This window comes from Euprymna scolopes, chromosome 41 (genome assembly GCF_053919585.1).
Source record: "Euprymna scolopes isolate OS-2025 chromosome 41, ASM5391958v1, whole genome shotgun sequence".
Lineage (NCBI taxonomy): Eukaryota > Metazoa > Mollusca > Cephalopoda > Sepiida > Sepiolidae > Euprymna > Euprymna scolopes.
This window is the reverse complement of record NC_136522.1, coordinates 20584918-20612051: the sequence shown is the minus strand read 5'-3', so window position 1 is coordinate 20612051 and position 27134 is coordinate 20584918. Positions and strand designations below refer to the sequence as shown.

General features: G+C 34.3%; 1 protein-coding gene across 4 annotated transcripts in view; it reads left to right on the top strand.

The window, feature by feature from the left end:
* Positions 1 to 27134, top strand: part of LOC145266399 (WD repeat and FYVE domain-containing protein 3-like) — a 447754-nt gene that overhangs the window by 293203 nt on the left and 127417 nt on the right. For all 4 annotated transcript variants that reach the window (XM_080122046.1, XM_080122045.1, XM_080122044.1 and 1 more), the window contains exons 22-31: positions 4309 to 4490; positions 8436 to 8664; positions 10673 to 10809; positions 14715 to 14826; positions 16691 to 16881; positions 19152 to 19304; positions 20476 to 20549; positions 20811 to 20972; positions 23444 to 23559; positions 25928 to 26039. In XM_080122046.1, coding sequence (XP_079978172.1) covers positions 4309 to 4490; positions 8436 to 8664; positions 10673 to 10809; positions 14715 to 14826; positions 16691 to 16881; positions 19152 to 19304; positions 20476 to 20549; positions 20811 to 20972; positions 23444 to 23559; positions 25928 to 26039 — 1468 coding nt within the window. The remainder of the gene's footprint in view (positions 1 to 4308; positions 4491 to 8435; positions 8665 to 10672; positions 10810 to 14714; positions 14827 to 16690; positions 16882 to 19151; positions 19305 to 20475; positions 20550 to 20810; positions 20973 to 23443; positions 23560 to 25927; positions 26040 to 27134) is intronic.

Genomic DNA, 27134 nt, shown 5'->3' with positions numbered 1-27134 from the left:
AAAGTTCTGGCAGGGTCACAGGTCACACCTGTAATTTGAATATTTCAATTACTGTTAAATAATTATATTTGTGTTTCTTGCTAACTTTAATTAATTTGTAGGTTTCAATATTTTTTCTATCTGACAATATTGTCACACATAAGAATATATTAGTAAGGTAACTCGGTGTTGCCCAGATCACAAATATCATACACATTGTGGCTACCTGTGGGGGACCTATGTGCAGTTTATATACTGGTTGTATAGCTGGATCCCCCCTTTGTAGGCTGCGTGTATAAATCGGTTACATGAATAGGCTGTGTGTTCGATAAGTTGGATAGTTGGAGGTTGTCGTTTGCAGATTGTACAAATTGATAATGAAAAATCAACAATAACGGCATGTTACAAGTACATTTAAGACATTGAAATGAAGCACGCTAAAACAGGATCATATATATACATATGCACAAGGAATATTTATTTACACAGAAGGGTTACGAACGTTACAGTGTTTGTGTGTTTGTAAACTAGCATGCATGTACATAAACGTTCGTTGCATGTATGCATGCGAGAGTTTGTCGAAGCATACATTGGAAGTTCATTGTGTGTGTAAGAGTTTGTTTATACAAGTTTCGTTCTTAGCTTGAGAAAGATAAATGCCCTGTCGAGGCGTGGACATAATTTGTGTGCCACGCACATTTGAAGTTCGAATCGAAGGAAAATGTATTGTCAGCTCGATGTATCGAGTGGAAAGAGATGGAAGAGGAAATGGAGAGCGCCACCTGTTGGGCAAAGCAGAGGTTACCACGAAGGCGACAACCAATGCGTTGTTTAAAAGGTGTATGCAAGGATGTGTGTACGGTTTGCTTAAATGCATGTTACATTAAAAAGTGTATTTATTTGCTCCCCCACCGAGCAAATTAGGCACAAGGCTGATTTTTAATGTGAGGAGTGAAGGGGAAATGGAGACCAACTCCCTGGGGAGTAGGGGAGCTGGATAGTGACAATTGGTATAAAGGGTTGCCCCAACATTAACCAAGGTCTTATATATGGGGTTGGTATTTATTTGCTCCCCCACCGAGCAAATTAGGCACAAGGCCGATTTTTAATGTGACGAGTGAAGGGGAAATGGGGACCAACTCCCTGGGGAGTAGGGGAGCTGGATAGTGACAATTGGTATAAAGGGTTGCCCCAACATTAACCAAGGTCTTATATGTGGGGTTGGTATTTATTTGCTCCCCCACCGAGCAAATTAGGCACAAGGACGATTTTTAATGTGGAGAGAGAGGGATGTGGGGAGGGGAAAGGGAACCAGCTCCCGATGGGTGGGAAATGGGAGCTGGATAGTAACTGTTGGTATGAAGGGTTGCCCCAACATTGGCCAAGGTCTTATATGTGGGGTTTCCCCCACATATGGTCTTTGCTTGCAGTATCTGCCGGAACAGATACTATACTTTGATCTTGGCCAAAAGGCCAAGAAAAGAGGGTATTTATTTGCTCCCCCACCGAGCACAAGGCCGATTTTTAATGTGAGGAGTGAAGGGGAAATGGGGACCAACTCCCTGAGGAGTAGGGGAGCTGGATAGTGACAATTGGTATGAAGGGTTGCCCCTACATTGACCAAGGTCACATATGGTTGCCCCCACATATGGTCTTTGCTTGGAGTATCTGCCGGAACATATACTACACTTTGATCCTTGCCCGAAGGCCAAGAAAAGAGATGTTAGATTAAAAAGGCATATTCCTTTAACCTCAATTGTCTCACATCTATCAACTATATCATATCTACATCATACCAACAAAGTTACCTGTTCTGCACGTATCTTCCTATACTTAATTTTCCTCTGAGATCTTCAGTCTATCTTTAAAACTCACATCATTAACTATATCATTCTCTGCATACAACACACGTCCTCAGGCTGTCTAGAGATACTGGCTTTCTTACCTAAAATGAAACAAACATTGATGTTATTGTTTTCTTTTCTTTCCCTTTGCAAAATGTAATTATGTTTTATAAAAACAATAATTTTCCTCTACAAAACATACAAACCAAACATTCTGAATAAATATTTGCATATATAAAGAACTTGAATCCTAAATGTTTCTGCATGAAATAATCTGAAAAAGGGTTGATATGCTGTAAACCAAACCAAATGCTTAATAAATATTTGAATATATAAACCAAACCAAATACTATGAATAAATATTTGAATATATAAACCAAACCAAATACTATGAATAAATATTTGAATATATAAAGAACTTGAAGCATAAACGCTTTTGACAAAATGATTGAACCTGAAAAGAGCTGATATGCCATAAAACAAAACAACCAAACCAAACACCATAAATAAATATTTAAACATAAAGAACTTGAAACATAAAAACTTTTGAAAAAAATTATTAAACCCGCCAAGGGCTGATATGCTGTAAAATAACCTTTTTCCAAAATTACTGGATTTGGCGTTAAATAACTTGAAAAGGGTTGATATGCTGTAATACAAAACGACCGAACTCTGCTCGTTAGTAATAGCAGAAGTTTCCTAAACTTACTCTTATCCCATCTCAATCCATAATTATTACCTGAGAGTAGTTCAAGGATCATTGGAAGTAGAAGCCGACGATGTTATTAATGGCAAGAAAATGTTGCAACCCCCCCACCCCCCACCCCATAAATTCTGAAAGTCGTCCAATTATTTTGTCTGTTTTATCATTTTTATGCTTTAAATTTTTTATTTTAGCAAAAACATGGATGATTATCCAAAATTCCCCAATGTTAAAAAAATAAAATCCAGAAAAATATTTACGATGTACATACCGAAAATATATTCCAAAAATTACGTTAATTGATAAAAATAGTTTTATTTTTATAAAGAAAATAATTTTTAAACAATTTAAAGTGATTAATGGGAAATCGTTGATGTTACAAGGCAGATCTCGCAAGCTTGAATTATTGCTGAGTTATCTCCCTTTGTTTATCCTCTGCTGCACATAAAATTTTCTTAGTTAAAAATGAAATTATTTGATCAATTTCTGTTACAGGTCAGTACATCATACAGATTTTTTGGTTTTTAAAATCAGGAGAAATTCTGGAGACAAACCAAAAAATGAGAATTTCTACAATTCTGGCAAGAGAATGGCCTACTTACTACCTACATAGATTAATAACCATCAATTTAAAGAAGTAACACAGTTGTGAAGATTTCGAAAATTGTGATCGGTTCAGGTTAATAGAAACACATGCAATAAATGTCACAAATTATGTGATAATGTAATCTGTATTTGTTTAATTTTCAATTTTTGGAGCAATTGTGATGTGATGGCAATCTTTTGTTTAATGAAACAATGATGTTAAGCATCCAGTCCAGTGCACTGCAGCATTTACTGGGAGGCTATAAAGTCGAAGCTGAAGTTGCCTCTCCAGATGCAGACCTGGGCAGGTGATAAGGAGACTTAGGTTTGCCCAATTACCAGGGTGTCCCTCTCAGCATAGCAGACAAAATCCGACGGAAAGGCAAGCCAATATGGTCAGAGCTAGCGCAGCTGCAGGAAAGGTGTTGCAGTGTTTCACCATTCGCCTATAAGGACTCCAAATTGGATTTTTTGTCCTGATTTACTTTGCCTTTCTCAAGGCATCCAGAAGGCAGAGGAGCTATTTGCCCATAGCTTGTGAAAATTTGAAAATATTTTTAATTTTGATAAAAATAATGGAGATCCTCATTGTAGTTATGGTTGTATCAAAATAAATACAAAATTCTTAAATGATTCTTCATGAGATCTCGTGTAATGCTTATGACAGCCTTGTTTTTTTTTTTTCTCATTCTGACTGAACAGAGTGGACACTAGGTTTGTTTAGAAAAAAACACTTTAAAATAAGTTAAAACACAAACTTATTTAGGTAGGTAGAGAGAAGAGTAACTTGTCTTGCCTTTGGTAACATTTGTTTGTTATATATTTATTTGTTTGTTTGTTATATATTTATTTGTTTGTTATATATTTATTTGTTTGTTATATATTTATTTGTTTGTTATATATTTGTTTATTTGTTTGTTTGTTTTCCACTCCTTTTAGCTATTGCAATAAATGCCCAAAAGACTGTGTGCCAAAGTGTATGCACATTCATCCAGTATTTTTTTTTAATAAAATAAATCTGCAGGTAAATTTAAAAAAAAAACAACATTTTTAACATTGGGAGGAGGAATTAAAAAATTTGAATGATTTGTTTTTGATCTTTTTTCTTATTCTGATAACTACAGTAAAAATCCTCGCATTTTCCTTTGTTTTATCGATTGTGCTTTGTCCTTTTTTTTTTTTTTTTTTTTTTCCTAGTTACTGGATGTGACCAGGAAGAGGAGCCTGTCCTCGGAGATAACACAGTCCGGTTTTGGTGCCCAGATCTCACCCAAGAAGGACAATGGCATCATCTACTTCTAATTTTTCATCGAGCCGGTATCATGAAAAACAGCAATGTCAGTTTATTCCTTGACAGCCAACATGTAAACACACAAAAGGTAAAATCAGAGAAGACATTTAGTTTCTTGTTCAGAATTAGATTCAAATAATATATATAAAAAAAATAGCAAAAATAAAAAAAATTTGTATGGTGTACATTCTCATGGCGAAACCAAAATATCATATTCCAAAAATTATGTAGTTTAATTTTTAAATAAGAAAATCAAATTTAATGAGTATCCAAGGAGTATCCAAAATTTAAAGAAGTAAATGGAGATAATTCAACAATAATTCATACTAAATTTATATTTTAATGTCTATGAATTTCCATTAATCGCTTTAAAATGATTATTTTATAAAAATAAAACTACTTGATAAATTTACATGATTTTTCGAATATGATATTTTTAAAACATGAGGTTAGAAGAACAACCACGTGCGGATTATTATTTTTTGAATAAACAAATATTCATTTATTTAAAGTTTCAAATTTTCGGCTTATAACAAAGTCTTCATCAGGATTTTTTTTTAAAAACAATACAATACATTTTTTTTTTCTTTTTTTTTTCCTTACTGATGTTTTTGTTTCATCAGGGGTACATACACTATACAGATTGTTTTTTTTTAGTTTAGATTTTTAATCTCGAGAAGATATATGGATATATAGTAAGGGAAGCGGTCTAAAAGGCAGGAGGGGGAACCTAAAAGCAGAAATCAAGAAATTACATCACTTCCTTTGGAGAGCAGTTCTACCTATCTTGGTCTGCCAACACCAATGAGAACAGATGCAGAATGTGGCAGTCTTGATCAACTGGGTGGGTGGGACAAGAATGGTTGGCAGAGGTAGCCAAAAGTCAACAGCTCACTATATGTGAATGGTATCTCTCTCTTCAATTCATTTCCTCTCTCTCTCATGCGCATGCAATTTTTTCTGTTCTTGTTCTGTTAAATAAACTCTTTAAAACAAAACTGGTGTCTGCATGGTTCTCGATAAACAATCGAGGAACAGAATCCAGCACCACAAACCATGAAACCTGGGTTACAGCGAAGATGCATGTGTGTATGCTGTTATGCACCTGTGATGGTAAGATTAACATTAAGTTTAATTGACAAAATAAACATTTTTCTTTTATGAAAAGACATTGGAAACATAAAAATTACCGTCTAATGCTGTTCCTTGTTCAATTAATTAATGGGGAGACAAATAACAATAAAATATTTGGTTGAATTTTAAAAAAATAACTTACGTCATTTTGACTTTTCGTTTAGCAGAAGTCATGCTGATGGTCACATTCAATGCTGCTAAGACTAAGCTTGTTTCCTTCAATAACTACAAGAAACCTTCTCTACCGCCAATAGCAATCGCCAAGAACACATTGCCTGAAAGTACTTCTTTTAAACTCCTCGGCCTAACGTTTACAGGGAATATGAACTGGAATAGATATATTGAGAGCATTGCCAAGGCTGCTGCAAGGAAGGTTGGCTCCCTCTACCGTGCTAGAAAACTACTTACGCCTGACAGTATCCTATACCTCTATAAGGCCACCATTCGCCCATGTATGGAGTACTGTTGTCACATCTGGGCTGGTGTATCTGCTGCTTGTCTCTCACTCCTGGACAGGGTTCAAAAGAGAATTGCCAACCTGATAGGTCCTGAACTATCATCTAGGCTTCAGCCTCTGTCCCATCGACGAGATGTTGCATCCCTCTGCCTGTTCTACAAATACTTTAATGGTGAATGCTCTGACGAACTGCAAACACTTGTACCTCCCCGACGTAACTACCCCCGACAAGCTACTAAGTCTCATCCCTTTACAGTAGAGATCCCTAGGTGCAAGAAAGCCTTTTACTCCAATAGTTTCTTCCCCAGAACTGCAGGTCTTTGGTACTCCCTTCCGGGATTCTGATTTCCCAACTGCACTGATATGCAGAAGTTCAAGTGTAATGTTAACAAACATCTTTCTACTCCTCTCCCTTCATAATGACTCCACTAATTAAGTCCCTGATAGTAGCCCCCTGCTTCAAAGTGGCACTGTGCCTTGTTTGGGGTGAAAATAAATTGAATAAATTAAAAAAAAAAAAGTCTATTATGCAATGATTTTCAGTTTCCTTATAAATGAAAAGTTAAGAATGTTAATTTTTTCTTCAGATTTGTTACTAAAAAAATACTTTAGATGTGAAATAGTTTAGCTATTTATTTTATATTACAAATTCTCTATTCAATTGGAATTCAAAATTCAAGAATTCTTCATTTTTATGCAAGTTTTTTTTAATAAACAAAATCATTTCAAAGTAAAGACTATTTTTTATGTAAACTTAAATATATTTGTATTTAAAACCATTCTGAAGAAAAAAGTTAAAGTAAAAACTAAGAAAATATATTTTGATTTTAACATGTTATTGAAAATAAAACCATTTTGAAAAAGAAGCATTTAAAAGTAAACACTAGTTTTTATATAAACTTTTAAAATTTAACTGAAATTACATAAACATTAATCAGAAAGTAATTTTTCTTGGTATACATTTCACCAACATATGGTGGAAGTTAAGATGATATTAGGTTTTTGAATTTAACCAAATATTTTCTTTCAAAACCAATATGCAAATATCAAGAAGCTTCATCGGATGTCTTACGAAACTGAGAGCATGAATAGTGGTGATGGAGAGGTGCTCATAAAGTCAATTCAATTCAAAATAGTTTTCAGTGTGCAGTGTCATTAACAGACCAAGGCTGTTAAGGAAGTGGTGCATGTGATGAGCCTATCACTCCATTCGTCTCCATTGCGATTAGTTGGAACACAAATCTGTTAAAAAGTCAGCATATTTTGATTGCTTGCAGTTCTCTGCTCATGTTGCTGTCTATCGAGGGTTTATTGATTATTTTGTTGTTAACGTGGGCACAAAAATGTTGCCACAAGTTACATCCCAAATAAGTGACTTGTTTGCAAAGGGAAACACCATCAGGCTATCCTATCGGTTGGTCCGTTATCTCTTTTTTGAAACCAACAATTTCTTTTTCCTTTTTTTTTTTGTCTATAGTTTTTTAGTTTTCACTTTTCATCTTTTATGTTTTTTTGTTTCAAATTTCTTTTATCTTTTGGTGGAAGAAAGGGTTTTTTTTGGTGGGGGGGGGCGCTTTTTCTTTTTCCCTCGTTTTTTAAATTTCTTTTTCCTTCGTTTTTTAAAATTTTTTTTTCATTGTTTTCCTTTCTTTTTTTTTTTTTTTTCTTTTTCAGTTTGTTGCTTTTTTTTCTTTCATTTTATTTGTTTTTTTTTCTTTTCATTTTGCTTCTATTTTTTGGGGATCTTTGTTTTTCTTTTCTTTCCTTTGTTTTTTTTGTTTCATAACTTGAAATTTTTTAGTCTTGTTTCTTTTTACTTTATCTTTCTCAACAGAAAAAACCCCCAGGTTATTTCCTTTTTAAAATATTTTTGGAGAGGACAGGATTGCCTTATGTAATTGGCGATCCCATCCTCATGTTGTAGGCAAAGAAGCAAATGTCACGCAATGAAGACACATTATACGATAAAAACAAAAGTAAATTTATTTACATCAGAATACAAGAGTAAATAGAATAGAGATAGTAAGAGTTCAGTGAGAAAAGATTACGAGTGACGTTATTTGCGTCATTGTATTTTGATGAGAGGTCGACGGCGAGGTTGATGTTGAACTAGCATTCGCCAGACTGGAGATTGTTATCATCAGATCTTCACTTATTGAGAGTTCTAGTGAAAAGAGGATGAATAATACAAAACGAAAGTGAATGTAGCTGTATCGCCCCCTGGTGGCAAGCCATGGTGTTACTAGAGTTGAAGGGCGATAATCGTGTTTACCTTAAGGTCGTCCATTTGTGTCTGTGCATCCGCGTGTGGAGAACTTAGTTCCGATATTTTTTTTACTTCATCTTTTTTTTTTTTTTTTTTTTCTTTTGGATTAATTTTTTCTTGATCATTATCATTTTGGATTTAGTTTTGTTCTAACGAATATAACTTCTTCTTTTCAGCTCCATTATGTTTCCCCGAATCTTGGTGCTGGTGGCACAGCCAGTCCCACGGCATTCACCACAGTGTTTGCGTACATTGGAACTCCCCCACAACTGCGCCGACAATCACGCCTTACTTGGAAGCAAGGACCATGTCATCTTCTTGAAGATATTGTTTCCACGAACACTGTCCACACAATGTACCATTTGGGACCAGTTTATATTGGAAGTTTTCAAGCAGCACTACTCAGTATGTTCACATTATGATTTCTTCATATTTTTGTTTTCTTTTTGTATTTTCCATTTTTTTTTTTGTCTGTTTCTATTTTTTGTTATTTTTCTTCATTTTTTTTTGTCATTTTCATGGTTTTATTTTATCATTTGTCAGTTTTATCATGTCTTTTGTTTCATCTGTCATTTTTTTCATCTGTCATTTTTTTCATCTGTCATTTTTTTCATCTGTCATTTTTTTCATCTGTCATTTTTTTCATCTGTCATTTTTTTCATCTGTCATTTTTTTCATCTGTCATTTTTTTCATCTGTCATTTTTTTCATCGGTCATTTTTTTCATCGGTCATTTTTTTCATCTGTCATTTTTTTCATCTGTCATTTTTTTCATCTGTCATTTTTTTCATCGGTCATTTTTTTCATCGGTCATTTTTTTCATCGGTCATTTTTTTCATGTGTCATTTTTTTCATGTGTCTTTTTTTTTCATGTCTTTTTTTTTCCATCTGTGTTTTTTCTTCATCTGTTTTCTTTTTTAAATTATTATTTTTGTCTATACAATTGGTCAACAATAAATCTGTTGTCTGCATTTTTTTTTTTTTTTTTTTTTTCAGCTGATTTAAGATGAATCTGAATTAAAAAATCACATTGATTTTGCTCAATCAGGTCAAGTTATAACCACATGTCGATTTTACGTTTTTGTTTGCATGTACACAAGTATGGAGCATTTTAGAAAAAGGGTAAAATGCCATTTTTATGATAGAAATGATTATTTTTATGACTAGAAATATTCAGGTCGATAGTTCTGGATAATTATGTCGAAAGGGGATCAGTTTGAAGTCATAAAAACTTTTAAATTTTGTAACAATTGGTGCAAAACATGCGCAAAGAAGGACTGGCTTGCGTGGGAGGAATTCGTGCAAAGAAAAGAACACCATCGACGACTTTCTGTCTGGACAGAAGACTCTTCCCACCACTGCACATCAAGCTCAGCTTAATCAAGTAGTTCACGAAAACTCTGGACAAGGATTGTGATTGCTTCATTTACTTGTGCCAGACTTTAGTATTGGCCATGGAGAAGTTGAAAGCTGGCATCTTTGATGGTCCTCAAATCTGGCAGCTCATCAGAGATCCAGAGTTTGAAATTGGAAAACTCAATAAACCAAGCCAGAAAATATGCAGAACTTGTCAACAGCATGATGACTGTTTTCAGAATATGCATGCTGCAGCATAAGCATCACGATGCACTATTTTCACATATGGACTGGTTTCTTGAGAACTTGGGTTCAATGGGTGATGAGGAGGGGAGAAATTCCATCAGGACCTGAAAAAGATGGAGATCAGGTATTAATGTCGCTGGGACACAGTCATGCTGGCTGAGTTTGAATCCGTAGAGAAGCCTCCCTGCCTCTGAACATTCCAGTTGGAAGAAACAGAAGTTCAAGCCCTGAAATTTGAAAAATGGTGATGCAACATGCAATTTATATGTAATTACCATTTATCAATATCCACCATTCAGTTTACAGTAATTGATGTTTCTATCAGGTAATCAATATATGTTGTTAACAAAATGTTGCAATATTTTTGATAGATAATGAGGTGTGATCCTGCACAGTCGGGAGATTCTATTTATAAACGATGCTGCTAGGAACTGATGAATAAAATTAATTCATGTTCTGTCTATTGAGAACCAGTCATCTTCAGAACTTGTATAGAACACCTAACCATCGGAAACTGTGTTGAAACTAAACATGGCTTACAACTCTAGCTAGACAAAACATTTTAGGATATGTGTTGACAAAAATCAGCTGATAATGTCACAAAAATGTAATCGATTTTGTCAAGTAAAAAAAATTAGTATAGATTTCATAAAATTCTAATTTTATGAAATCTATATGAAACGCTTTCATTATTTAATGTTATTTTTAAATACTCATAGCAGAAATTTTCTTTTCATTCTAAACAATGTAAAATTTGTCTCAAACAACAAATACTTATGACAGATTTTTTTCATTTCTTTTTCCTCCTACAGAGAATGAAGTGCTACCCTCGCTTGTGTCGGAAGAAAAAGTTATTTTTGGTGTCCATGCTCATGCCATCTCGCAAATGACCATCACTAAAATTAGAAAAGTTTACAACAAAGTAGACAGCAAGTCGATTGCAAAACAGGTATGTAGCATCATTATGAGCCAACATAAAAGCAGGTGTTTTTCACAAATAATTTGTGATGCTTTGCTAGTGATGGAACAATTCCAATATTTTTTCCGATACTGATACAATTACTGATTCCAATTCTTTTTAAATCTCTAAATATATATTGCTATAGAGTGGTTTATTTTTTTTAATTTTTAAAAATTTTCAGATTAATTTTAGAACTTTTGGATTGCCTTGAAAACTCATGTGGATATATTTTAGCAAATACAAAGATACAGTGTAGGGGGGGTAATTTATAGGTTTTACTGTCAGTTTAAAAGCAATAAAAATCTATCATTTTATCGTTAGTATCAACAAAGAAAAATATTATTTTAAAGAAAAACAAGCTGGATCGGAAAATATTAATTAAATTATTTCTGATTTTACTGGATTTTTTTTTTTCACCCCAAACAAGGCACAGTGTCACTTGGATTTAAAGAGCTACTATTTATATTTGGGACTAAATTTGCAGGGATACTATATAGGGAGTTGAGATATCATATAGGGAGTTGAGATACTATATAGGGAATTGAGATACTATATAGGGAGTTGAGCAGCAAGATGTCTGTTCACATTACACTTGAACTTCTACATGTCAGTACTATTTGAGTAGAAGACTTTTCAACATCTAGGGATCTCTAGAGAGTAGAGGTGTGTTTTGCTGTTTGTCGTAATTCCGATACCAGTTTCATTACTTCAAAAAGTTCTGAATTTTTTGATTTTGGTTAACCAACATTATGCTTGAAACACGTTGGCATCTTTGTCCTTTACACAATACTTCTCTGCTGTCGTCATGTGCTGGCACTTATTGCATATCTTATATATATATATATATTTATAGTTACATACTATACATTATAGTTTATATACAGCACAATCACGTTGACACACCGGTTCTCACCAGATCACCAAAGTTAAGTAATGTCAAGCCTGGCCAGTACCAGATGGGTGACCATTTGGGAAGGCGAGACACTGTATGGACCATAGGGTAAAATACCAGATTGGGAAACTGGCGCGGTCTATCCTTCTTTCGAGGGTAGATGGGCCTCTATTAAGCCGTGGGAGGCAACCCATCTACTGATGGCATCACGATAAAACATACCCTTTATAGCCCTAGCGAAGCATCAAGTATTCAGCTACAGACCAGAGTTGAATTGCACTACAAAACTTGAGTTCAATCTCTGCTCTGGGCGCATGTTACATTTATTTATAGTTATATATATAGGAATAATTTTCCCTTCACTAATGTAATGCCTCCAGATGGGGAATGACTTATATTTTTAAAATGTAATAACCTACAGACAAATGTTTCATCATTTATGACTCCTTAGCATGTCTAAGAGATATACAAACATATTAAATTCGATTTTGATCATTCTACAGAGATGAAGTTCAGATTTAACAACTGAAATATTAGTGCTTTTAGAAATGTCTGTGTCTTTCTTTTAATTAATTTGTTTTCATGCTTATCTACTAATTCCATACACTAAACATATCATCATAAGCAAACATTTTGCAACCACAAGTCACATATATATATTTAATTATTTCCACAAATAATGCCGCAACTCACACAAACCATGACAGCCACAGACCAGAAGTTCCAGGCTCAAGTTTTGTCCTGCTCTGAGCTCATCACTAGAACATATCCAAACTTGGGATTCGAAACCTAAGTCACTTACATGTGAGGTGACTACTCTGTCACCTGAACCACCAGTCTACATATAATAAAGTCTATTGACTAACAGTTCAAATGAACCATGACAAAGTCTGACTGTGGAATAAACTTACTTCTTTTCAATAAGGGTAGTAGTCCTCCAACTACTTAGAAACCAGAACATATTTTAATAAAGAATTGACTCTACATAAAATAAAAATCTTTTGTAAACATTCTAAGTTTTGACAAGCTTCTGGGTTTGACCTTTACTCCTGATCTGAAATGGAACACTTAACATCAAATCTGTTGCCAGGGACGCTGGGAAAATGGTGGGATCCTTCTACTGCTCCAGAAGATATCTCACTACTGATACAATTCTCTATCTGCATAAAAGCCAAGTACGTTCAAGGATGGAGTACTGCTGCCACATCTGGGCAGGAGCTGCTAAAAACAGCCTATCCTGCCTCGACAGAGTACAAAATAGACTTCTTGGTTTAGTGGGGAATGCCCTTTTCTCTTCCCTGCATCCTCTCTCCCACAGAAGAGACGTTGCGAGCCTGTCTTTGTTTTATCGTTATTTCCATGGCAGGTGCTCGTCTGAGCTCCAATCCCTCATCCCCCCCTCGCCAATCTTTCACGAAAAACACCCGTCTGGCTAAAACTACTGTCAATAATTTTCCCCACTCTTTATCTGTGCCTAAATCCAAACGTAGATTCCATGAACAAAGCTTCTTTCTTAGAACTGCATGCCAGTGGAACTCTCTGCCGCTTGCCTGTTTCCCACCTGATTACAACTTGGACGTCTTCAAGTCCAACATAAACAAACTCCTGACAAACCACCCCCTTAAGTAAGACACTCTATCAAAACCCCCAATACTAATGATTACTACAATACTATCTCATTGATTACTGTACACGCAATAATCCTTATCCCTGAGTGGTCTTCGGGCCTTGATAAGTGGTGACCTCCATGTAAAAAAAAAATAAAATAAATAAAATAAAATTTCCGTTTTATCTGTAAATTTTGTTTCCAAACATACCAATTGCTTCCACAACTCCGTCGCAATTTTCCAGCTCGCATGTCATAGCATTCTAGTTATTCTAGGGGCAGCTGCAACTAAGGTTTCGGAATTTTTTAATCTGCTGCAAATCATGATAATACTAATCATTCCAGTGCTTTCATGGTTTCAAGCTCTCAAACACACCAATATTAAACAGCAACAGCTGGGACGTGATGGTGGCTACGTGGTTAACGATATGGGCTGACAACTTGTGTGTGCCAAGTTCAAATCCAGCTTGTCCCACAGAAACACTTTTATTTAGGGATGTTGGCAACCTTCACGTGGTTCCTTTTGTATGTACCCCATTTCTTTCTAGAAAGAATTCTAACTGGAAAGATATTGAGGAAACGAATGCCAACAATAATCTGATTCAAATGGAATGAATGATGCTTAACAACAACTACATCTATCCATTGCAACTACTGCTGAATATTTCAAATGGTTCTGAAATAAAAAGAATATCAAATTTTTTTCAAATTTTTATTGGACCCAATGCTAGTGTGTCCATGTAATAAAAAAAAATAGCATACATTTTTCATTACTTTATGGTAAAATGGAAATGGGATTTGAGTGGATGTTAGAAAGCTACTTTTTTCTGTTTCCAAAACTATGAGTTTTCGCATACATCGCTAACTCCTCACAATTTTCTGCTGAACTTCCAGAAGATGTCGTAAATGTGCCAACGATTTAGTAATTCAAGACAAAATTGGACAGATGCAGACACGCTGTATCTTATTTTTCTAAATTTCTGACCGCATCCCTCCTTCCCTACATGGTAACTCATGCATGCTTAAAGTTCTGGATATTTTAGATGAGTGCTGATTGTTTTATGTTATTTGTATTAAACATTATTATTATTATTATTATTATTATTATTATTGTTGTTTTCATCTTGAGTGTTATTTGTGCAATGTTTTGGTGCAAACATCAACAAACCTTTGATGGTCAAAGGTCAAACCGACTGAAACATTGCACAAAAAACACTCAAGATGAGAACAGTAATCTGATCAATACAAGTAATATAAGCAATCATGTCTGCTTGTTTTGTTTTTAGACAAATTTCTTGAACTGAATTATTTTTACTTCATACTTCCACACTGATTGTGTGTATTTATGGTTTTTCAGTCATGACCTATTATTAATTTATGATTGTTTCGTTTCAGCTGGCAATGGGCTCTCATGAGAATGCTACACCCATTCGTATCATTCATAATTCAGCAGGACACCTCAGTGGACCAGCACGGAGTCTTGGTGCTATACTCATGGGGTATCTTGGTACGACCATTTCACATTTATTGCCTTTATTTAGTTTTTACTTCTGAGCCTGTTGCATTTATTTGAAAGATTTCTTCTTACTCCTCCTTTTTCCTCCTCTTCCTCCCACTCTTCCTCCTCTTCCCCCTCTTCCCACTTTTCCTCCTCTTCTCACTCCTCATTCTTCTCTCTTTCTTCTTCTCCCCACTCCTCCCTGTCCTTCTTCTCCCCACTCCTCCCTGTCCTTCTTCTCCCCACTCCTCCCTGTCCTTCTTCTCCCCACTCCTCCCTGTCCTTCTTCTCCCCACTCCTCCCTGTCCTTCTTCTCCCCACTCCTCCCTGTCCTTCTTCTCCCCACTCCTCCCTGTCCTTCTTCTCACTCCTCCTTTTTTCTTCACTTCTTTCTTTAGCTTCTGTTTTATATCTTTTCCTTTTCCTTCACTTACTTCTCCTCCTTTTCCTCCTCCTTTCACTTTCTCCTCCTTTTCTCGTTGCCTTTCCTTTTGTCTTCACCTTCAAAAAAATTAATTTTAATTTTATATTTTGAAATTTAATACAACACCCCAATGGCTCAGAGTGGGGTTGAACAAACAAAGCAAATAAAATAAAAAAGAATAAGGTAAAAAAAAATTATATTAGCGTCATCATGGAATGAGTTCCGAAAAAGATATGAAAGGAGATGGGATTAGGGGGGGTAGGAGATGGGGGTATTATAAAGGGGTACTTATCTGCAGATAAACAAAATCAAATGGCCAGTGTTGGGTTTGCGAAAAGTTTGTTGATGCGAACATATCGCCATATGTTAGTTTTTTTCTTAATCTCAGTTTGGTTGGTGTTGTCCTCGTTGATGTGAGAATTTTGTGCGCCAGATATCATCTTCATATTCTTCCATGTGGATAGCATTTTATATGGCGATTCCTTGGGAGTTTTAGGTGATTTGAGATTTAATTCTTTCATTTAATTCAAAGTACATGGTATATGTCCATTTTCTTTTAATGGCCTCTGCGTGGATGATTGACGCAGTTATCTCCCAGTTGGATGGTAATAACTCTTCATCCTGGCATTGGGATGACGAATCGATAATTTTCCTGTCTTGCGTGGTTATTATCCCCCCCTCCAATGAAATCGGTTCCAGTTTAGGATCCAAGAATGAAGAATTTTTTTCAAAATTTCATATATTACTCATTCAGGACAATATGTATCAAAAAAATAACCAACATTTGTTTTGTCATTTGTGACTTTTAATCAGATGTATATGCACACCAATGTTGGGACGATTAATTAGAACTGGAAATCGAAAAAAAGCAGAACCTTTTAAGGTATCGGTATCAGAAAAATTTGAGCTTATTTTCTGATGCCAGAAAACGATTCTTTTAATTATTTTGTGTTTATTTGTTTTTATTTAAAACTTAATTTTCAGTTGATAGTATTAATAAAATAGGATAGATATTTAAACTATCAGTAAAACTAAAATCTATAGACCCTCCCTACACCCAAACAAGTGTATTTTTATTTTGGTGAAAATATATGCATATTTCTTTTATGGTACCCCCACCCCCATTTTTTTTTCTATAGCTCAATATTTGGAGGTTTTAAAGGAATAGGAATTGTATCTGAATCAGGATATCAGAATCACCCCATCACTAATACATACAAACCTTTATATAATCTCATTTGCCAGTACTAGTATTCTTGCATTTATAAATTCTTAGTCTTCATGTATCTTGAGGTACAGGCTGAGCCTATTGCCCCATTCCCCCTAAGAATGCCACCCCAACTTGAAAAGAAATAGAAAACAGAATCTAAGATATTTTGTACAATTCTGTTACCATTGTAATATAATGCACGTTTTATTTAAATGTTTTTTGTCTTCTCCTTATTTCAGGTGTGCGAACCTTTTGTCCTCGTCCTGTTGCCAAAATGCTTGAGAATGTGGGCGGCACAGGAGCCCTGTTGGGCCTGATTGCGATGGCAACTGATGTTGAAGGTTTGTACGCTGCCGTCAAAGCTCTGGTCTGTGTGGTCCGAAGTAACAAGTCGGCAATGTGGGATATGGACCGCATCCGAGGATACCAGGTAATCATAATAGTTCTTAACCAATACTTGGCCGATTATAAACATTTTCCCTCGTCTCAATAAAGAAAATACACTATAGTGCTCGGTCATAATATAAAGAGCAGTATATGTTTTACTTACATACTATTTTACATTTTATTGAATGGTACTTGAGTTTTGTGTATATCACCCTCATGCTAATCCCAAAAACTTAGCAGAACCACCAAAATGGAGAACAAGAAAGAGAGAGAGACTGATTGTTTATCTTGCTGCTCTTAGCTATATTGTATATGACTGTCCTCATTGGAGCTCCAGTAACATTTTGTCTCCAGTTGCTTCAGTTGTCGGTTTTGTATTAGGTTTTATTACTTTTATCTGCAAAGGAAAAACATAAATATATGTATGGTACTTTGTGGTAATTATGCCAAGTCCGGGGATAATTGCACTAACTAGCTACAAGTGCTCTTTTGGCAACCACGCATATAAAGAGAACTTTTTTAGTTGGCGCAATTACCCCCGGATTTGGCATAATAAGGGACACAGAATAAGGAGAAAATACGCCCAAATACACAGATTTTATTCATACATTCACAAATGTAACAACAACAAATAACATAACGAACAATGAAAGGATTTTACTCTCCTCATCGTCTCTATCATACGAGATAGGTATAGGGTCGACAACCGAATCTTGTATTTATTTATGTGGAATTCGGCTCAGCATAGAGCTTTTGCCTCCCAATGTTTGGGTCTCTCTGCATCAGTGGGAATAACCCACCGGTATCTTAGCAACCTGTGTTCTTCTCTATTATTCCCTTAGATTAGGAAGAGGCTGAGAAATCTCTGGTCGGAAGTCACATGGTTTTGTCAATTTCAGTTTTTAGATCACTTCTGACCTTTAGAGTGTCACTCAAACCCTTCCATCCAAACACTACTTTAAATGTATCAGAATACAAGAAAATGTGATAAAGATAAATATAATAATATCATTCCTAGTTACAATCCCTCCCCCTCCCCCACAGGACGGAGTTACACACCAGGGTCGTTCTTTAACATGGGGGGAAAAGGAACAAAAATTAAAATTGTCTCAGTCGTGAAGGATTTCTCATGCACTGAGAGAGAACAAGAAATTGAAGTGCAGCATCTGAAGAACAGATTTGATGAAAAATTATTATTAGTTTTTATGGGGGAGGGGGTCATAAAAAAGTGGGGGGGGGAGCAGAATCAGTTTTTTTTTTTTCTTTAGTAATTTTCAGATTCCTCATCTCTATTTTAATGGCTGATAAATGTATTGGCTCTTTGTTTTGCAATTCTGCTTTTCAAACTAATGAAACCTGGATACCATTGAATGGAATTTTCATTTATAGCATGTAAATAAAATACACACACACACACACACACGCATTTATTTATATAAAGTTAAGTATGTATATAGGTTTATATATTTCAATCTTTTCTCTACGGAAATCGCTCCAGACAAGATGTGTGTTGCAAGGTTGGTGCGAATTTAAAAATTCACACCAACCACACAACACGCATTGATTCAAACTCTACAATGACTATCAACAATGTCAGACATATACATTTTTCTCTCTCAACAAAGAGGGGGGGGAGTTTTCTTCTTTGAAAAAGTGGTCTTAATAACAAAAGTCTAAGAAAAAAAAAATTTTATTTAATAAAAAATTTGAATCAATCATGGTTTAAGAACCCCAGCTGATGGGTGAAACAATAAAACAGCAATCAGCTTCTACCAAACCTGTTCCTCTTGTTTCCCCCATCTATTGGGGTCATTAAACTCTAATTGATCCCCAAAATTATATAACATTATTCAATTTTCTAAATTTTAAAATTTAACTTCTCTATTATCTTTGAAAAAACTAAGAACTTATGGGTTGGTGTCCGAAGCACAATCGAACAAAAATATCAAAAACTAGCTCCAACCACTATATATGATTTCCCCCACTTTCTATCTGTAACTCAATCTAAATTCAGATTCCATGAATAAAGCTTCTTTCCCAAATATACCCGCCTATGGAATACTGTTCCGCTGGCCTGCTTCCCAGTTGAATACAACATCATAGCTTTCAAATCCAATATAAACAAGTTCTTGTTGAACTGTACCTATAAGTGGTGACCCCCCCCCCAAGTCTAAATCCGCTACAGTTGTGACTTCTAATTTAAGAATGCTTTTATTTATTCATTTTACTTATTTTTTTTAATTTTTTTTTTTACAGACTTTAGCAATGTTATTTATTTATTTTATTTTAATTTTTTTTTTTTTTTTTTTTCAGACTTTGGCAATGTTATTCAAGAAAAAACGACATCTTTTGAACAGTCACATTCTTCACTTGACCTTCTCCCTGGTTGGCACAGTGGATAGTGGGCGGGAGAGCTGTGTCATCCCAAATAGGTCAGCTTTTGAGGACCTTCTCTGCGATCTAGAAGTAAGTAAATAAAACCAGGAAAAAAAAATGACTGACAAGATTCATTTTTTTTTGTTTTATCAAAATTATGTTTTCAAAGTAAATAGCAGAAGAAATGTAAACATGTGGTGTGTATTCATTCACTGCATTGTTGTGATTGTCCTACATGTTGTGACTGCCCCTACATGATCCATTTTAATGCTGCAACAAAGAATCACATCCAAATCAAAACAACACAAGTTTAATTTATGAGCAATAATAATGTTTATTATTTTGATACTCGCTTTCATAATGTTGAATGGCAGACTTACAGTTCTTTGCTTGACCAGAATGATACTCATTACAGTTCTTTAGCCAAAGAGGCATATTATAATAATTTTTTTGATTTTAACACAAAAGATCATAAATATTGAAAAAATAAATGTGGTATAATTAAGCAGGAGTTTGTAAATTCACCCTTGTCCGTTCAGTTGTCTGCACTTTTCTCAATGACTACACCTTGGAATTTTTTGAAATTTTGCACAAACATTAAATATGATATGAGTAAAAATGTAACTGAAAAATTGATGCCTTGGATTTTTATAAAACTTTCTGAAAAGTTGTAATTAACTGATTTCTATATAATTTTTTTTTGTCTATACTTCACAATAACTCTTGGGTGTACCCCAGAGGCTCTTTTAGGGCTCATAAAAATAATCCATTTTTGGGACTATTTTACCATATTTGTCCAAAATTTTCTGTGTATGTCTATTTAACAGTTTTGCATGGTGCTGAGCTCAAATTTAAATATGTTAAGGCCCTGGGGACTTTTGGGGCTAAATGAGGAGGGTGCAAATGATGAACTTAGGCATTTCTTTTTTTGCATGGTGCAGAACTCAAATTTACATATGTTAAGACCTGAAACTGCACTGTTTTTTCATTTTCACCAGGATTTGATGTCACCTGGAGACTTTGGGGGCTAAATGGGAGAGGGGTGCTGAACTTGGTCATTTTTTTATGCCCTGTTTACAGTGCACTCATGGGGACCATGCATGCTTCACTGTTTTTTTAACAATGTTTGCTAAAATGAAAAGAAGTTATCTAAATACACATACACGCCCTTCAGTTTTTTTTTTTAGACAGTTAGTAGGGGGTTTAAATATTCTTTTTGTAAAATGCTTTTAAGACATTTAAAAACTTTGTATTTATTTAGGTGTGGCATGAGGCCCCCGGTGATCTTCAACGTTCACTCTACGAACATTTTTATGAACTTCTCACGGAGTCAAGGTAAACCACATTTCTTTTTTCACATTGGAATATTTATTTTCATAAATGTTTATAATAGTTTCTAAATATACATTTTCCTAATGTTTTTAATTGAAAAAAAGAAAAAAAATAAGGAGATTTTTGATCTTTCGGTTTTGGTTGATGAGTCTGAAGCAGAAATTACTAATAATTGATTTAGTTTTGTTTTTGTCTAACATTTTTGTTTCCATTTAAAAAAAAAAAAAAAAAAAAAGTAATCTTTATCTCATTTTCTTTTTCTAGTGACCTAAAGAGCAACATGCATCTGATGCGTGAAGTTGGTCTGGTGTCACGTCTACTGCACATTCTCAAAGACCACAAATTATCGCACCAGACAATTCAGACTATTGCCAGTGTAATATCTGTACTGCTGCAGGGAGCCTCTGATTCCAACTCTCTTTTAAGGTAATTTCATGTTAAAAACAATTATTTTCATTTATTAACTAATACAGAACTACCTATCAGGCTTAAGTTTACTTATAAATCCAAAAGAATAAACCGAGTTTTACATCAAATTATATAAAGTTATAGTGTAGCAGCGGTAATGATTACAGACGACCACAATAGCAACAGTTGCGACAGCTTATGTTTATGAGTTTTAATGTTTAGTTTCTAAGTTCAGTGCTGATTAGTGCAAGCATTTAACTTCCTTTGCATTTGCCCAATCGGAGGCCATCTTTCATGATGGAAGTTGATAAAAAATGGTTAACACACAGTTTGCTTCCTCTTTTCTGGTCAGAAGACCAAAGCTAGCTGACCCCTTTCAGAGGAGTTCTTCTAACTCCAATCTTCTCTCTTAGGGTGTACTCTCCTCCTCCCCTAGGCTGTCCGGACCTGGGAGTCAACATATAGCAGTATAGATTCAACATGGCTACTATAGCTGCATACACATGGACTTATAACACGCACACACGATCCTGATTTTGTAAATGAACATTTTTTTTTTTTGCTGACGGGACATTCATTTAACACCACGTGAAATTTCTAACCTTTTTGGTTTTAATTCATGGTTTTCTTCCATTGCTAACACTTTTTTTATTCCTTTTACGGAGATGATTCGATAAAATTGTTTTAAATGTTAGAATGAAACAACTTTCTATTCTACAATATATATATATATATATATATATATATATACACACACTCTGTATTTGTTTTTACATAAGCAGTAATATGTTGCTACACATTCATGAGCATGTTTCGTTATTTCTACGTTGTCGTTAGGACTCCAAATGAATATCGCAGTAAGAAAATAATAAAAAAAAAATCTTCCCAGAATACAGCTGAAAATCAAAATGGAAAATGGAAGCAGTCGTATTATTGCTCTACACACATATAGAGCACTTTAAAAAAATATTGGTTTGTAGTTCATGGTAACAATATACTTGACCTTAATTAATCAATTATCTATTATATAAAAGCGAAAATGTGTGTTTGTGTGCATTTTTTTGTATGTCCGCCAAAGCTTTTTTAGGTGGGAGGGGGCATCCGGAGGAGTCACTAAATCTTACAACTTTTTATAAACTGTCTAGATTATAATATATCTGATTTACGAAACGAGGTCATCTGAATCTTTTATTATATTACAAAATTTGTGCTGTGGTTTAATTTTCTCTATTACTATGGTGTGATGTTTGACCTAGAAATCCACACGTTCACATTCATTTTTTTGTTTTAAACATTTAATTTCAACTTTCCTCACTTCTCTGCTCGTGTAGCACCATGGTAAGTTGTCAAGCTGTTTGCCTCAAGGCTCCGAGCCTACCTCCCTACCAAATTTTTTTTTTCTTTTACACCTGGGCAATGCCAGGCATCCCCGCTAGTCTGTTATATAAATCTCAGTTGTTTGTGTATTTATGTTTGTATGTCGGCTAAAAACTTTTGTCATCCGCATTGAAATGGCATGAACCTGATAGTGTTAGAAAGAGCAATCTCTCAGATACATAATATCGAAAAATTAGAAAAAAAATCATTGATTATTTCATGTAGAAATGCCATTTTGTTTGAAGGGGGAAACCAGATAAAATCTTAGTTTTGACACTGTTTGTAAATCATGCATGCGTGAACAGTCTATTAGTTGTTTCATTTTAAAAAGCTAAATTTGCAACGTGATAACATGTGTGTCATCGTGGTTCATTTGATAACATGTTCACTTACAAACTTAAGTTTTTCAAATTTGCGTTCAGCATGCAGCATTTTTTTCTTTTAATAACTTTTTCTTTCTCCTATCTTTTAAAATTCTCAACTTTCTTGCACGTGCCCACCACGCAGAATTTTTTTGTTTTAATCACGATAACATGGCACCCAAGTCTTGTTTTTGTTGTTGTTTTTTTTTTTGGAATTGCCTCTGTTAAAATATCATATTTAACCATATTTTGTGATCGGGCATCCCCTCTCTCCCAGCTAGTATGTGTGTGTGTGTGTGTGTGTGTGTGTGTGTGTGTGTGTGTGTGTGTGTGTATATGTATGTATATATATATATAATATATATATATATAATATATAATTTAAAGGAGATTAGAATAATAGTCTAAAGAGCTAAGTGTATTTTAATGTAATAGTGAAATTACTAGTTTAATTAAAATACAGGAAATGCTCGTTGTAATTTAGATATATATATATAGATTTCCGAAACGATCGTACAGATAATTGACTTTGTTGTTGTTCCTTCTTATGAAACTGATTTTTAATTTAATTAAATTTTGATTTTTAAATTTTAAAAATTTTAAAACTTTTAAATTATAAATCACATTACTTAATATATATATATATATATATATATATATATATTGCTTAACTTTTATAAATAATTTCTCTTAGACTTGTACAGTGATTTCTGGAAACATTTATTTTCTGTTATGCTTTGATATTTTCAGGTTGGGACAGTTCCTCGTGTCTACCATTCCTCCGTTTTCCGCCAGTGAGAAGGCAATTAATCTTAGCGGTTCCAGCACTCTTAGTGGTGAGCCAGACAGTCCTGAAGAACATCCAGGTGAGTTCCTTAATTCTTAAACAGTGCAAAAAAATGCAACAAATACTTGTTGACAATAGATTTGAAGACAGCCATGCTGTAATTTGCATGGAAGCAATCACGTTTCACAAATAGGAAATTGAAAGAAACTCTGTTCATGGAAATTCCATTTGGTGTTAAGCACATGAAAGAAGAATGTAAAGCTTTTTGCAAATGTCTTATACAGAGAAACCAGATATTAGAGCTCAGTTAAGCACTTTCCATGGAAATACTAATAGAGAAAAATAAGAAAGGAAATGTACAGAATAGAAGAAATATTCTCTTACTAGATTGCAAAGTCAGTTTTGAACTTTAACTTAAAAAGAGTACTCTGAGCAGCACTTCCCCAAATGTGGGAACAGTACTCCATCTTTGGATGTATCTCCTCTTTTCACTGTAAAAAAAAAAAGAAGTTATTTGTTGCATACAGTCAATGTAATATATTTCTTGATGATATAATTATTCCTTGCCTGTTTAATTTTTGAAAGTGGGCTTCAGTTTCTGTGCAAGTCTTGCGTAAAATAATACCTCTGCATAAAATACTTAAAAGGAGTTGACGAACCAAATTAATTTGACAAAAGACCAGTTGTAAAATCGAGTAGTCTATTTTTATGATGAATAGACAACTGAACCCGCTTCTAAAATTGAACAAGTATTTTCTTGTCACTTTTTTAGATCTAAAAATGTGGTCTAATCCTTCACTTCTATAATAAAGAGCAATGTGTGTGTATATCTATAGCTCTCTCATATATATAGATATATATATATATATACAGTCCTGGTCAAAATCATAAGATCACTTCAGAAAGTAAGCATTTACACATATTATCCAATTTTTAATCAAACAAATGGTTGAAACCAGTGCCAAAAGGGAAAATATGATGGAAAAAATGAAATCTGCTTCATTCGAAACCTTAACTCTGATCTAGTAATTATTTTTTAAAAAAACAAACATTTTCACCTGGTCAAAATGATAAGACCACTTTAATAAAACCGACTAGTTTTGAAAAAATGAATATGAAAAGCTTTCTATGTTAGTAAAAGCAATTTGTTAGTGGATAAAAAACATCTTACTAAATTATAAATGGCAAAAGGGAAACCATTATCACAATTTGAGAGAGGAAGGATCTTTAAGCTTAATAGGGGTGGACTCTCCCATAGATCCATTGCAAACGAAGTGAATCGTAGCAAAACTGTCATCACAAATTTTTTAAGAAATCCAAATCAATATAGGCACAAAAAGAGTCCAGGTCGACCAAAAAAAATAACCCCATCACTGGATCGCCGTATCAGAAGTTTAAAAAAAAACACCAGTATGAGCTCAAGTCGATTGAAAAGCCAAACAGCAGCAGAATGTAGTCCTAAAACCATCAGAAGGCATCAGAAAATGAAGGGTTTCAATCATTTAAAGCGACTGCAGAAACCACGTCTTCTTGAACAGCACAAAACTAACCGACTTAAATATGCCGCCAAATACCAGACTTGGGATGAAGAGAAGTGGGAAAATGTAATTTGCTCCGATGAGAAAAAGTTTAATCTAGATGGTCCAGATGGATTTCAACACTATTGGCATGATAAAAATTTGCCCAAAGAGACTTTTTCAACTTGGCATTGTGGAGTAGGGTCTTTAATGATCTGGGGTGCTTTCTCATCAGCTGGGACCCTAAAGTTGCAACTAGTGAAAGGCCGGCAAACATCATTTCAATGCTTGAAAATGCTTCTATCAGGACTGAAGGTCCACGTCTGTGTGGAAGAAATTGGATTTTCCAGCAAGACAATGCTGCAATACATACTTATTTTTCTTCAGATAATATCGAATTGTTAGATCATCCAGCATGTTCTCCGGACCTCAATCCCATTAAAAATCTTTGGGGAAGGATGGCAAAAGAAGTGTTCAAGGATGAAACCCAGTATGAACTTTCTGATTCAGTTTTCAGTACATGGGATAAAATTCCTTCGCAACTGATAAAAAACATAGTTGCAAGCATGCTGAAGAGAATTTTTGAAGTAATTCGTAATAATGGAGGCTATCCTAAATACTGAGACCCCTTTTAATAATTTATAATTGCCTTTTGTTAGATAAATTATCAGTGGTCTTATCATTTTGACCAGGTGAAAATATTTGTTTTTTAAAAAATAATTATTAGAACAGGGTTAAGGTTTCGAATGAAGCAGATTTCAATTTTTTCCCATCATATTTTCCCTTTTGGTAAAAGTTATCTGCTATATATTTTGTTTTGTCTTTTATTTTTTTTTCAGTTGTTGACTATAATGCAAGCTTACTATTTTATCAATATTATTTTATTGTATATATTTTGTTTTTAATTTGTATATATATTTTTTTTTTCAGATGGAATTCAGTCATGTGACACACCTTCAGCTCATAATATCAGGTTACGGAATACCTGCCTTGAAGTTCTTTTAAAATTACTGGGACAAGGTTCCAGTGGATATAATTATGTGTGAGTGCTTATGATTTCCTACTTTATGCATGTGTTAAGTTGATTTAATTTAACACCAGTAGCACCCCACTTCACATTAAAAAAAAAAATATTAAAACATAGACAGTACGCAGATTTTATAAATTTTTTTTCTAACCTTTTAAGAATTGAATGATCCATGAATCTGCAGTAAAATGGATATTGTGCCTAAGGTTTGTCATATCTATATGGTTTGGTTCCCTTTTAGATGTGAGCTTGCAAGGTTACTCAGTGTAATATATTTCTATTAAAGCTTCTATCTCTATTTTTCTCTATGCTCCCTTTTCTTATCTGACCAGCTGCTTCCTCTCTCTGGACACATACACAGGCAACTCGTTTTTATAGATTCCCTGAGAAATGCATCGGCCTAAAGGAATAAACTTTTAAAAAAAAATCAGGTTTAGTTCCCTTTAGTTTCACAATAAACTGATTAAAAATAAATGATATCGCCTGATGAAATCTGTGCCAAGTTAAGGTCACGTGAAATCACCTTTTTCTTCACCCTATTCCTTCTGCTTCACTTTTTGTTATCAAGTAAGATCTTTGACTTACTTGCAGTTTCATCAAATACTTTTGCATGCAAAATCCGATCCCGCATTTTGCTAATTCCTACCCTCTGATGAGAAGGGAAAGTATTTCTTCGAAACTCCGCGGATTAAAGACTATCCACTTATTTAGTGTTTCCTTTTCAAATTAAATATGTTTTTAACTCTTTTTCAAAGTGTTTATTTTTTTAACTATTTGCTCTTATATATATATATATATATATATATATATATATATAATAAGAAAAGAAAATAACTAAGTCACAACACCAACTTTGAATTTGTCAACGTTTCACCTACACTGACTGGCATAGGATGATTCAAGTCAAAGTAAGTAAAAAGAATAAGAATAAAAATGGTGATATGTGGTTTAGGACGGAGAACAGGTGTCCGTTGTGGTTTGCATTAATTCCCAAGTAACACTATAAAATGTTTATACAATAACTGTTGCTTGCACAGCAGCATTGCTTCCAACAAAGCCTTCATCAGATGATAACTCTGCGTTCAAACATGGTTTAGGGGGCCGATGCAT